The sequence below is a fragment of the Bactrocera dorsalis genome, chromosome 3 (genome assembly GCF_023373825.1).
Source record: "Bactrocera dorsalis isolate Fly_Bdor chromosome 3, ASM2337382v1, whole genome shotgun sequence".
In the NCBI taxonomy this organism is placed as follows: Eukaryota; Metazoa; Arthropoda; class Insecta; order Diptera; family Tephritidae; genus Bactrocera; species Bactrocera dorsalis.
The window spans coordinates 49,892,636-49,907,678 of record NC_064305.1 but is presented as its reverse complement, the minus strand read 5'-3'; the positions used below and the strand labels follow the sequence as shown (position 1 = coordinate 49,907,678).

Here is a 15,043-nt window from a genome sequence, read left to right as displayed (position 1 = left end):
ATATAGAACTTTCAGAAACCTCAAAGAACTCCCCTCTTCTATACCCTCCATCCTTGGATTCTTCCCCCTCCCCATCTTTCTCTCCACTTTCCCACATCTCATCGCCCTCCTCACACTCCTTATCTCCCCTGGCATCTTTTGCCATCTCCCCTCTTGATCACAACACCCATCCAACTTCCTCCTCCCCTTCATCTCCGTCACCCTCGTTGATGGAACAATAAATTCCCATAACCTCACTTTATTATTTTTTCTTTATTTTTCTATCCATGTTATCCATCCTTCAGTGGTATATGAACGGATACTTAATAAATACATCGAACTCTAACTTTTATAAACTCATCATTATTTGTGCCTATTCCCCTCCTAATTAATCTTTCACTTTAAGTTATTTTAATAGTTCACTAGTTTAACCTCCTTTTTCGATTTCTCTCCTCAATTCTCCTCGTGGCAATCTACTATATCCGCAAGATATAGCCTTAGAATCTGCTCTTCAAAATCAGTACAATTTTATCCCTAATATCAGTCACCAAAACTATGCTGTTGATTTAGTATTATTTTCTAATTCCTCCGATTTGTCCGTTTATGTCTTCCTTTTCTAAAATCTTTTCCCTCTTATTCCTTTGGTTCGGTTCTTCGGGCACGTCAATTTCTTCCTCTAAATCTAAGTTATTACATATTTGTAAGAAACATCAATGTAATACACCCACACTTACCGCTAATAATATAAATTTAATCTGTACAGATAGTTTTAAGTTCCTAGGCTTAAAATTAGACTCTAAGTATTCATTTAAGCAACATTGTCAATATGTAAGAAAAAGAATATTTGTTACCAACATCTCCGATAAAAACATATTGCCTTAATCTGGACTTCCTTTTTAAAAAAAGACAATATGGAAGACAGCTTATATAATCTCTATCAACAATGATGATCCTGCTCAACTTTTAATGAACCCAACTATTATCCCACCAGTCAGCCGAAAGCCTATGATGCTAGTGCTGCGTACAATAGTTAATATAATAATTTGTTTGTTATGTTAGCTTTAATAAAATAAAATAAAAAATAAAAAAAATTTGCTTAATATTTGTTGTAAATAAAGCTTTATTTTAGTTAAATTCTCTGCATTTGCACAATAAGAAAAGGGTCGCCATGGTTATTTTTTTGATGCGCGGCGCGGAAAAAAAATTCCCATGGCAACCCTTATTGTGCAAATGCAGAGAATTTAACTAAAATAATTAAAATAAAGCTTTATTTACAACAAATATTAAAAAAATTAATATCAGGAACATTATAGTGAAGTGTTACTAAGTGAAAAGTGCATAATATAAGTGAAAAAGTTATTCACAATATACAAATTATCAATGTAAAAGTTGTCAGTTTTACAACTTTAAATGCAAATATCTTTAAAACTATGTCATCGGCAATTATATATATAAATTTTCGTAATCTGGAGAACGTCACCTTTCCGGTGATACCCATTTTATCCCCGAAATCCGGGGATGCTATTCTAAATTTTACCCACGAAGTATAATAACAAATGCTTAGGGTTGGGTTTAGTTTAGTATCTCATTTTCACTGCTTATACCTCTTAAATGCGTGCACGGATTTTTTTGAATTTATATAGCACGGATAGCCAATGAATTAAACTTTTGTTTAAATGTAAATTTATTGTTAAATGTTAATTTGTTTTTTAGATATAAGTACGCAAAAAACGCACATTTGCTCAAACAATGGCTCTCTTCTTTTGAAGTTTTTGTTGCACTGCTTGCAAAAATTTAACCAATTTAACACACACACATTCTTTGAAATATATTTAATTGAATTAATGATAAATTATGGATTTTAAGTTGCAATTTTATGTACAATTTAATAAATAAAACAGCTTTCAATTACGTGTTATATTGTTCCTTGAAATGTAAACAAAATTACTGAATATGAACTGTCAAACGACGAAGAAAATAAGCACAAAAGGAATGGTAGGTCTTATATACTGCGGCGGTTGTTTCAATGTAATATATTATACTGAAGACGCCTGCGGCGCTTGTTTCGATGTAATATATTATACTGAAAATATAATGAAAAAATCGCGCGATTTTTTATTCCAAATTTTCGCCTGCGGCGCTTGTTTCAATGTAGTATATTATGCTGAAAATATATTCAAAATTTGAAAAAAAAGATCGCGCGATGAAAACCCAATTTTATTATTTAGGGGGTCTTGTATAAATGGTTGGTTGGGTTATCTTGGTACTTCAACTACTTGTATGCATTATTACCGATGCATATACAATTTCTAATTTTCAGTGTTTTTATTATTTAAATAAAGTGGATTTCCACTTTAATTCATTGAAATAATAAAAATAATAAACATAGAGTCACTCTCTGCGTAAAAATACACAACTTTTATAATAATTAGTGAAAATTGTAAGGAACTACGATTTTACGCCATTTTCAGGAGGCTGCCCTAGAGCCCCCCGGGGCCCTAGGGGGGTAAGGGTGGTATTATTGAAAAGTTCCATTCACTACCTTTCAAATGAGGGGGGGAGCAAGCCCCCCGCCCCCTCCCCTTTGCGCAAAACCTCTTCAAAATGAGATACTAAACTAAACATTCCCCAATGCTTAAAACCGTAAGCGGTAGTAATATGCCGATATCTATTTTTACTAAGGATGCGTGGATTGGTATTCTAAAAGTAACCCGCTAATATTTTAAACTCAAAGTACTAATATTTATAAAAAATATATTGTACAACTTACTTGTAAAAAACCATTCTTCACCGCCAAATATGCGCCAACCCCCAATGCAGTTCCTAAAGGCAGAGAACGTTGAAAGAAAGATTCCGAGTTACATTCGCGCAATACTCTTATTTCGTCAGCAGAGAATTGGTAATTTGCCTAAAATATGGATATATAGACTTGTCCAATGATAGTTATTGTTTCACAATATTTTTTACCAATGGATTTCGATCAGTCTGTTGACTTGATTGTTCCATTTCTCTCGGCACCAACTACGAAATTACTATATAGCGATGCTATTGATGCTACCCACTTTCCCGTCTCCTAAGTTATTTATTAACTGGAAAAAAATAAAATTTTTAAAACAGTGAACAAAACACCATAGATAAATTGATCAGAATCTCTTTTCTTGCTCTCTCGCTTGTCAGCTGGCAGGGCACCCTGATCTGTTTTTTGAGTTGGCAACAAAACACAATCAGGGTGACGCCAATCAGCAGTTAGTCAAAAAGGCGGGATGCCAGAAGAGCAGCGCTATAATTACTTGACGAAATTAATGTGAAATGAAATTTCATTGAACTGTGCGAACATATTTTGGCAAAATAAATGTTTATGTAAATTAATTAACGATTTTGCATTTTAGCATTTATATATGTATGCATTTTCAAAGTGTTTAATTTAGTGTTTTGTATAATTTATTATATATCCAATCTAATATTTTCAGCAGTGGCATCATTGGCAAATGTTATAAAAAATGCGAGTTTTGACAGCTCTCTCTCGAACCAAAGGGTCTCGTATCAAGTTATCTATGCAAAACACCTTGCAAGCAATTGTTTATTTCATAACAATAATTGGATTGCGAGTATTATGGAGCATCTTGACAAGTAATAGATGTTGTCGAGAAAACTGTATTGCTTCGGCATTGCTAATTACGATCAAAAAATTGCTAAGCAATACACTCACATTTTTGTACTACATTTCAAACTTGAACTCCATCTAACCAGAGAACATAAAAGCATAGAGAAGGTGCAGGTTCGACAGCGAACATTCGTTAGATTTATAGTAGGGTATTCACTTCACAAGCACAGAATTCGCGCTGTAAAATGTTAACATTTTTAACAGTTCTCCACATACTCAACAGAGAAGATGAAGAGCATTTATGCCCAATCAGAGAATATGAAGAAACTCCCAATGAAGAATTTCGTTTTGCTTGTTTATATTTTGGGGTCGGCTTTAGTATACCATCCCACGATTTCAGGATTAAAAGTGGTATGGTTGGATAGAGCTGCTGCTCCAGATTAAGAAAATATGTTGCCGCCGCAAACTTATAGTTTTCGAGATATTTGCATTTAAAGTTGAAAAATTTGCAATTTTTATCTTGCAATTTATCGATTTCTAGTAATTATTTATTTCATATTATGCACTTTTTATGCACTTATACTTTATTACATTGTTTCTACCTATTTATTTTTTAGTAATTATTTAGTTATTTGCTTAAAATAAGCATTTTATATTTTACACAAATTTCATTCCATGCACAATAACAAAAGTATTCCGTGTTGACAGATAATAAGTGTTGCCATAATTACACATTTATCAAACGAATAAAAATGAATCAAAATGAATAAAAAATAAGATTATACCCCAAATACATAAATCATTGCCCCTTTTCTTCATACATAATGATTTTTGATCGGGCAGGCCGCCAACGCCAAAAAGGAGTTTTACTCAAAAAAATACCTGACACACCCCGGTGTTGGATCGGCCAGAGTTATTTTTTTCGAAGCGCGGCCGAAGGCCGCCAACGAAAAAAGGACTTTTACTCAAAAAAACCTGACACACCCCGGTGTTGGATCGGCCAGGGTTATTTTTTTTTGAAGTGCGGCCGAAGGCCGCCAACGCAAACAGGAGTTTTACTCAAAAAAAAAATCCGACACACCCCGGTGTTGGATCGGCCAGGGTTATTTTTTTTGAAGTGCGGCCGAAGGCCGCCAACTAAAAAAGGACTTTTACTCAAAAAAACCTGACACACCCCGGTGTTGGATCGGCCAGGGTTATTTTTTTCGAAGCGCGGCCGAAGGCCACCAATGCAGAAAGAAGTGGGACGCGATTGTTTACCCTGTTTTACCTTTGTTGTATTACAAATAATCATTATGATTCTTTTATTAAATTATTAGATTAAACATATTTATAAGCCCTAAAACTTTTTTTTTTTACAATGGAAAATTCATTTCAGATGGTATTTGTTTTCTGCGTTTGAGTTTTTATATCCATTCTTATTCATTTGATAAATGTGTAATTATGGCAACACTTATTATCTGTCAACACGGAATACTTTTGTTATTGTGCATGGAATGAAAATTGTGTAAAATATAAAATGCTTATTTTAAACAAATAACTAAATAATTACTAAAAAATAAATATGTAGAAACAATGTAATAAAGTATAAGTGCATGAAAAGTGCATAATATGAAATAAATAATTACTAGAAATCGATAAATTGCAAGATAAAAATTGCAAATTTTTCAACTTTAAATGCAAATATCTCGAAAACTATAAGTTTGCGGCGGCAACAATTATATATTTTCTTAATCTGGAGCAGCAGCTCTATCCAACCATACCACTTTTAACCCTGAAATCGTGGGATGGTATACTAAAGTTTCCCCATATTTTGTTTCATTTTTGATACATGCCCAAGAATATGAAGACACATAATATTCATATGCATGCTCCTTAAGATCTCCCAACAACAGCATTATGATATTTTCATGCTTCAATTTTTCAACTTAGGAATCGCAATGTATGCAAATATGTATGCTTTTGCGTTTTACCGTCGGCAATTGAATATTGACATGTAAACATAATTATGATATGAGTATAATTTTGTATGAATACATGCATAGTACAGTCAATTTGGACTTGCACATTTAATAATTTTCTTTGATTTTTACATAATATACTATATTAATAAACATTTTTGTATTAAGTATGTTTCTTAGTAATATAAATTAAATTTATCACAACAATGTATATGTACATACATACATACATCACATTATCTTATGTCTCTGCACATGCTCATATCATAATCTTATTATCTGCTCATATGATTGCATGTATGCGCATGCGCGCGTTCAGAAATTCAAATCATGATTTTACCACTTATCAATATATTATATATCGAGCCTTTACCGCCATTTTAGCGTAAGCGACAAAAACCAAATTTTACAGGAGAAGGTTTTTTTTAAATACTTTTAACCATTAATGTGGTAGTAATTTAAAATTTCTCATACATTAATGCTTTTCAGACATTTACATATATAATTGAAAAAAAAAAAAATAAAATTAATAAGTATTTATGCTATTTATGGCGCTTACATTATTTTTGCTGTTCCAATCTAAGGTTATTTTGGCGTTTACGATAAAAATATCTATTAAAGTAACTATGTCTAAGGAACTGTATTTGGTAAATACATAAATATGTATTTTTGAAGGTTTTTAATGAAATAGTCATAATTATAACTGAAAAATATATTTATTTATATAAAATATTTGAAATATTTGTTAAACTTATGCTGTGTATATACAAAATAAAGTTTTTCTTTAACTTAACACCACGTATTATTCCATCATAGTTGTTAAACAAAATATTATGTGTAAATGAAACATATTTATATTAAAAACTCGTAATCAGATGTACTAGGTACTTATATAAAATGAAGTAATTTGTTTTTAATGCTCCTTATCAGAATCATCATCATCCGTTTCAGCTAAAGCATCGCGTATGGTTCCATCATGGCTCATATTTAAATATTCTTGATGATATCTGCTTGGTATTATATTTTTATTGCATAGCTCTTGTAAATCTTTGTATTTATCAGCTGAAATTTTGAGCTCTTCAATGTATAAGGATGTGGGTCCTTTTTGGACAGTAGCTCTGTTTGCTCTCGATCTGATGATGGAATCCATATTAATTTCGTAATTGTCACTATCTTCAAAAAACCGTATTTAAATCTAACAATAGGATTGTTTTTATTAAATTGAACAACCCTTAATAATTTAAAATTAATTTTTAATTTAGCTGGTAATAAAGCATGTGAAAAGGATTTCCAATCCATGAAGTCTTCATACTTTAAAACATTTACAATGTAGCTTTTAGGATTATATATAGCATTAGTAATAATAGTTGGCCACTCAGAAGGAGTCCATACTGTTTTATTACGAACAAAACTTTCAACAGTGCTGTGAATAGAGTCCACAGGCATCATGGTGTGCCCAGGTAAAAGATAAGTTATCTTTACTTGTGTAATTTTTATTGCGGTTTTCAAGAAATGAATTAACATTGATATCATCGCATGGTTTCGATTTTGCCCAGCACAGCTATCAGAATATAAATCAACAACGCTATGGGTACCGTTTTGCTCTAACATATTCAAATACTTAAAAAGAACTGTAACTATTTCATTACATCCCCTTTTCCCTTGGGATTCGCCCCAAACGTAACAATACCCATCCCTTGTGCCGCTTTCATATATACTTTCATTATAGAATGCATATTTTCTCGAGTAATATAAAGTCACACTTTTGCCATGTGAAGTATTGAAGACTTTTTCTAAATCAAAGCTCACGCATAAGGAGTTTAAGTCGTCTAATTTGCTAATTTTTTGGTCTTCTAAAAACAATTGCTTACATTTTTCTTTATTCATAATGTGATTTTTATATTCAGTGGTTTCTTCAAAAATATTTCTGTCCTCAGGTAATAAATTTTTAAACTTCTCACAACTTTAGTGCTTTTATTGCGGCAATAGTGGGATGGAACAGCAGGCAACATCTCAATAAACAATTTTAACTGTGCCACTTTTACTTCATCAGATTTATTATGAGGACGAAGATTTTTCCTGCCTGCGCGAGTGGTATTCAGAGTATTATTGTCGCTTGCACGACATGAAATTGTGCGCAAGGCACTTAAGATAAAAACGCTAGGTGTCGCTTACGTTAAGGGTTTAAAAATGTATGTATTTACGATAATTTTAGCACTTGCTTTAACTTTGTAACGGTTTCTTTATGGAGATAAACATCAACCGGGATAGGTCCGTTACGTCTTAAATTACTAGTTTCTATAAAAAACTCATTTTCGAAAAAATTGTCGCTTACGATAATATGGCGGTATTGGCTCGATATGCGCGAGTTAATTTTTACCAGAAGTAAAAATGACTCAAAAGAATATATTTTGAGCTGCACCGAAATGTGTACTCTTTATTTATACTCTTAAGACTAACTTATTACATCGTTCTATGTTATATTATATGTGCGCGCATTGATCATACATACATATATACTTATATGTACATACATATATTTGTATACACTTCCGAACGAATAATGTACAAGCATACAAACATACATATGCATACACATGTGAATATGTCACCAACAAAAAATTGAAGCATTGTTCTACAAAAACAACAGTTGCTCAAATAGCAGAAGCATCACAAGTCAATATGGCAGCCGAATTGGCGAAGCCCAAATGTAGTAAATTTTACAACAAAAACGATTTCATTCATAAACGCAGGCGCATATGCCACAAGCGACCTCGCTTCATTCATATAAACAGACGCCGTAACATCTCCCCGAGCATGCCTTTGCCTAGAAGCGTTTTTTCGCGACGACGGCAAAAGCTAAAAATCATAAATTGAACAACTTTCTGATGCTTCTTCACAGAAAGAAGCGAGAAAAGTGGCAATATAGCTCTTGTCGATTTACAATATTTGTTAATTCTAAAATAAGTATTTTTCCGTGGCTCGCAAAAATTTGCGTCGATATGTATGCACGCTCATACGTATGCATACATAATTACGCCACCTTGTAGGCGACGCTGTTCCAACAGCAAGGAAAGCGGTAACAATCGGCGATCCATTGTATATTTCTTTCATTCATAACCAAGCCATAATTAGGACAACGCAATTGAAGTGTCTTTGGTGGTGTTGGTGGTAAGCGCTGGAGAAGTTACGACGAGTACGTAGGTTCAAATCTCGACAGAATTTATTTTTAATGTTTGCCTTTTATTTTATGGCAAAAGCTAAAAATCATAAATTGAACATCTTCTGGTGTTTGTTCTAAGAAAGAAGTGAGAAAAGTGGCAACATAGGAGTTGTCGATTTATAATATTTGTCTAAAATATTTTTCCGTGACAAAAATCTGCGTCGATATGTATTCATGCTCATACGTATGCATACATACATATTTACGCACGTTGGAAGGCGAAACTGCTACAGGGGCAAGGGAAGCGGTGACAATCGGCGGCCATTCGTTTATTTTTTTCGGCACAGCTTTGATTTTTTACCAATGTCGAGACAAAGGAGATGCGAAAAGATGCGTGCGGCACTTGTTATTATGAATGTATGTATGTACATATGTGTGTGGCTCTAATTTGCTTTCGTAAACATACAAATGCGCCAAAGAAATAATAAAAGTGTGTATGTATATGCCATAGAAATTCTATTGGTACAAATATGGAAATGATAACGAAATAATGCGAATATGCATATTTCATGAAGGTCATCAATTTTCTTTGAAGAAATGAAGATCATTTTGCACATCTTCACTTTGTAATAGTCGAAATAAATATTAATTTATTTAAAAATTAAAAAATAAAAATAAAGAGAAATAAAATAAAAATAATTTTTCCTACTTTTTCCCGATTTTGTAAAAAAAATTAAAATTTTTACCATTTTTCGGAAAAAAATGGTTCATTTGATACAAAATAATCACGCATATGTGACAATGGTTCATATTATATAGTACAAAATAAGCGTGTATATGTCACTCAGAGGATGCTTTTTTACATTCTCTGTGTGACTTTGTATATTTATTCTCAAAACAGTTCTCTTAATATATTCTGGCATGTATTTAGTCATTTTACATATACTTCTGCCAGAGAACGGGCTCAATTCTGCTAAATAGCAGCGAATATGGTGAATTCCCTACTATGATTCTATCAGCTCTGTTAGCCGCGCAATCGAACCGTCATACAGAATTCAATTTGCACCTTCTCTATGCTTTTATGTTCTCTGCCTTGTTCACATCCCCTCATAAAATCCACTACCACCCCTATTGTGAGGTTTTTGTTATTTGTGAGTTTCCGTATGCTCAAGTGATTTTGAAAGCTCAAATGCTCACAAGTTCCTCAAAAATTTGTGATGTTTGAAAGCAAACCTCACAATGCGAAATCGGTTGTGTTTGTTTTGTTAATTTCAATATTTTTAAAGAAACTTGCAATTATATTATTGAAATAGATGGAGGTACTATTCTTGCGTGTTAAAATAAATATGTAACTTACCGTCTTTGTAGATTTTACTTATTTCTAAGTATGAAAAAAAGACATATGCAGACAGCTTTGGCGTGGCGGACCTTTGCGATTCCCCTTCAAAATAATAGACCAGTAGGCCCACAACGTGGGCTGAATGGTCGTAAGAACCAGATGAGCAACAACAAACCACAAGCAACAACAACAACGACAACCAAAACATCATCAACAACAGCGAATAGCTGCAGCAGCACGAGTACCTCAAGCAAGAGCGGCCTAGCGGCTAGACGAAAGTTCAGCTTCCTGGACGCTCTGTCGCCGGAGGAACGTACGCTCTTTAAGGAGCACGCGCGCGACGACGACGATGTGCCCTTTTGCAGCGGTACTCAGCGCAGAGTGTTCACCACGACCACTGGAATTCGCGCGAACCCCGCCCCCAGAACCCTCTCGATCAGAATCGACTGCGGAAAAGAGGGTGGTTTTACAAAAGTGGAATCGAGGGGCGAACGGAAAAGAAGAAGACAGCAAGGAAACGTTCTACGCACCCCAGAAGAAGGTCCCGAACACCCATGCAGAGCGGGCATGAGTGGTGCCACTCTCAAGTGGTACCTGAGATATTTACAAGACGGCATGACACCAGAGACAGCTGAGAAGCGGCCTCTGAGTAGGAGCAGGGGCAGCAACCCTTCTCCTCACAATGCACGACGCTCAGGTGCTAATGCAGAAATCGGAGGCGTCGCCGGGCCAACGCGTCGGAGGGACGGAGCAACGTAAGGCCGGCACCTCAAGATGCACCCAGCCGGTCCAAAAAGAGAAAAAGCGGCCAAATAACTCCTTAGGAGCCAGTAAGGTCGAAGAAAATCAGAGCAGACAAACCACAGGAAGCAAGTGAAAAACGCTCCAACCCTAACCAGAAATCGCAAATTCTCGGCCAGTATCGGTCACACGCAGTCCGGATCGTTTGAATTGGCTGACTACAAAGAATCTGTTCACTGCAGACTCAGTCAGGTGGGCACTGGCCTCCATTTCGAACTATAAGTCGCTCTTTTGCGGCAAGGTATGGCTGTTCTCCTGCCACACCTGATAGGGCTGATGACAGACAGCTGACGATGTCGTAAATCCCAGAGCCATGGAGAATCGCAAAAGTAATCTTCATCTCCAAGGTAGGGAGGAGGGACTACTCGTTAGCCAAATCATTCCGGCCTATAAATCTCACTTCCTTCATGCTAAAGGGGATGGAGAAAGTAATAGATAACCACATAAGATCGGAAGTGTTTAGTATCGCACCCCTACATGACAGACAGCACGCGTACAGAGCGGGTAGATCCACTAGCACTGCTCTGTACCAACTCACGTCTGAGTTGCAAGATTCGCGGGATAATGGCAAAGTTGCGATTTGCGCTTTCCCAGACATTGAGGGTGCTTTTGAGAACGCGTCTCACACTAGCGTGATCAAGCACTTGAGAGAAGGTACATAACAAATCCGGTATGCAGATGGATAGAAGCCCTACTGCGCACTAGGGAAGCGGAAACAACGGTGGGGGAAAGCAAGGTTCGCCTTGGCACCACAAGGGGCTGCGCACAAGGTGGAGTACTATCCCCTCTGCTATGAAGCCTGGTACCTCCTTGAGTTGCTCACCAGTAATGGAATCCACTGTCAAGGGTACACGGACGACATTGTCATAATGGCGCGAGGTAGATTTGAGAACACTCTCTGTGACATTGTTCAAAGGAACACTATCTGTGACATTGTTCAAAGGGGCTTAAACCTAGCGAAGGGATGGTGCAACACGGTAAAGTTAAATATCAACCCGGCAAAAACTACAGCGATACCTTTCACTAAGCGAAGATCACGTCCGGGTTTGAGGTCCCTAACATTTGGAGGCATGGAGGTGGAGTTGTCGAAGGAGGTCAAATTCCGTGGCCTCACTTTAGACTGACCCTTACGGCGGAGTAGGCATTTGGACTTAACGCTGTCCAAAGCAACTAAAGCACTTATGATATGCAGACGCCTGGCCGACAGATCCTGGGGATGCAAGCCAAGTATCATTAAATGGCTGTATACCATGATTGTTAGTCCTTATGGAGCGGTTGCCTGGGCCGCCAAGGCAGCGCAGTCTTCGGAGGTCCGGAGACTATCAAAGCTGCGAAGGCTTGCCTGTGTCTGTGCTTCGGGGGCAATGCGCACATGCCCCACGGTGGCACTGGAAGTCATACTGGAGCTCACACTGCTGCACCAGGTGATAAAACAAGCAGCAAAATATACCATGCTGCTAATGTCAGCAGAGGGCTGCAGAAGAGGGAAGTTAATGTCCTCTCGACAGATGTAGGCACTAGCGGAAAGCACACCGCCAGCCCTCCTCCCAAAGGACGGCTTAAATGTCAAAAAGAACTTCACAGTTACTCTGGACAGCAGAGTGGAGTGATTCCATGCTGGAAATGCTGCTGGAAGACAGTACCATCCCGTGGTACACTGACGGCTCAAAAACAACGGAAGGTATTGGGGCAGATATTGCGGGACCGCGTACTAAGCTGTCCATAACAGTGGGATGCTTCCCAAGTATCTTTCAGGCTGAAGTGTTTGCCATATGTCAGTGCGTAGAAGTCAACCTCTGCTGCAACTATTGCAACCAGCGCATCGCCATTCTCAGCGATATTCAAGCGGCACTAAAAGCGATCTCAGCATATGAGATCAAAGCGCTTTTAGTAGAGGAATGCTTATCTATCTTTGTGCAACCGGGTGCACCTAATCTCGGTGCCAAGGCATAAAGATATAGAAGGGAGGAATGAGAAGGCCGACGAACTGGCCCGCTCTGCGGCAGCGTTTAAGATGATGGGACCAGAACCATTCATAGCGGTGGGATCCCACACTCCCAAGGAGCTGCTCCGCAAGGAGGAGAGAACGGCATTGGCAGCAGGTATGAGCCATGCCAAGCTGCTTCTAGGGAGGTACAATCTCTCCAGGTTCAAAGAACTAATTAGCCTCCCCCGTGACAAATTTCGTCTCCTCGTCGCGATCTACACAGGGCACTGCAAGCCCAGGAGGCACTTGTCCAACATGGGCATAGTCTCCTGCGCTAACTGCCGGTTCTGCGACCTGGAACAGGAAACACCAGCACACCTAATTCTGGATTGCACAGCGATCTGCAGAAGAAGGATTAAGGCCCTGGGTTCCATATACATTGGCAGGGATCATATCACCTCAGTAGCGCACAGCCAACTATCTTAGCTATCTAATAAATGAGCGAATAAAATGATATTTATGTTTAAGTATGTAATATGCTGTAATGCTGCAGCTGCTCCTCAGTTCTTCTTTCACATTTTGAAATCTTGAAAATAAATGATATTATTATATGTAAATATATGCACCAGAATTAATAGATTAACAAAATTACTCTTTTTTCTTGGTTGTTCATTTCTATATTTTGCCTTGTTTGTTCTCGTAAAAAATTTGGTTAGCAGCAAACTGCTTTTCACCTCAGGTGGAGAGTTTTTTGTGTTTTTTTTCTTCCAAGGTTTCAGCAAGAATATCCCCATATAAATATTTTCTGATTCAAGTGTACAATATTTAACATGCTACTTAACATAGATATATGTATAATCTACGATCCTTACCTGGACTACATGTTAAGCAATGTCAAAACTTAGAATTTTTTGTTTGGTTCTCGTAATAAGATAATGTTAATGAATAGTGTTTAAATGAGTTAAGCCTCCCCCACTCTATCTGAGAAAAACTGGCTCACACTAGCACAACTCAACTCCCCTGAGAAGAACACCACACTTAATATCGGAAAACAACATGCACTAATACAACACACCTGGGGCAAATTGCATTTCACCACGGCAGATGACAACTATCTAACTAACAAAAGGATTGGATTATCGCTATTTACACGCATTCGCTTATACACTGCGCCGCGTCGACCTACAAATCCGCCAGACCTCAACACAACTCGACCGCAGAGTTCTCACACCCTACAAATAAACTTCGTATTTCCAACCAGTTCCTGCCAGCATCAATTAAACAACCAACTGCGTTTAATCGAACGTCACAACCTTCTGAATTTATTTAGATGTATTTAAACATTTTATTGTATTTTAAATATATCAAACATTAAAGCAAATTGTTTACGAAATTATGCGGGCAGTTTCATTTTGCATCGTGAGTGTGAAAGAGTTGGAATACTCTAACAAATTGAGGGGTTTATTCAAATAGAGAAGGTGCAAATGTTAAATCAAATCTTCTTGATTACTAATGCTTCATTTAGTCACCGAAGCAAATCCGTGGACCACCACCGCTTTCTAGGTCCGTATACGCAACATATCCGAAAAAATTGGAAATTTTCCGCAGAAACTATTGTTTGTTTGTAGGGATCTTGGTGAGGAGCAGGAGAAGCAGTAAAAAGGTGGTATATCCTAAAAGGCCTGCGAGATAATAGCGATTGTTTTAACTCGCACGACTTTTTAATTTTTCAAACGTTTAGATTTCCAAAAACGTTATGCGACGTCCTTATTGAAGAATTAGTGCAGTCGAGCATTCATTTTTGGCGAAGGGGGTCGTCGCACAGTGGCATTTCGGCGGAAAAAATAGGATTTTTCCACTTTCCAATTTCAAAACTTTAACGATTTTGTTTTGTAAAGAAATATTTGGATAAGATAAATTCAACAAGGTTTTTTATAAAAAGTGAAATTTTATAGTTAAAAAAACTAACAGAAGTCGACGGAAAGTTATTCAATAAAATGAGATTAAAATTATTGTCCAAATAAAGATTTTTTTTTGTGTGTAAGTTTATAGTTATGGCTTTTCTTTTATTTTTTAGTGAAAATATAGCACCTACTTCTTTATAAAAAAAAAAAATTATTGAAATTGGCAAAGTAAGCTAATTTTTATAATTTTTCAAAAATTATACTAAAAAATATCAACTTTTCATTTTTTGATGGAAAAAAACTTTATGTGCTTTGCCTTGCTTAGCCCTCTTACTATAAAAAATGAAAGTTCCGAGTCTGTACTT

At 36.6% G+C, this 15,043-nt stretch overlaps 1 protein-coding gene across 2 annotated transcripts in view; it reads right to left on the bottom strand.

The window, feature by feature from the left end:
* Positions 1-3,694, bottom strand: part of LOC105225804 (OCIA domain-containing protein 1) — a 28,692-nt gene extending 24,998 nt beyond the window's left edge. Inside the window, exons 1-3 of one of the 2 annotated variants that reach the window (XM_049451425.1) lie at positions 3,546-3,694; positions 2,947-3,109; positions 2,750-2,887 (exon numbers count right to left, since the gene is read on the bottom strand). In XM_049451425.1, the coding sequence (XP_049307382.1) occupies positions 2,750-2,887; positions 2,947-2,985 (177 nt within the window). In that variant the 5' untranslated portion in view covers positions 2,986-3,109; positions 3,546-3,694. The remainder of the gene's footprint in view (positions 1-2,749; positions 2,888-2,946; positions 3,110-3,545) is intronic. The other variant, XM_049451424.1, reaches the window with a different exon arrangement.
* Positions 3,695-15,043: the final 11,349 nt, after the last annotated feature.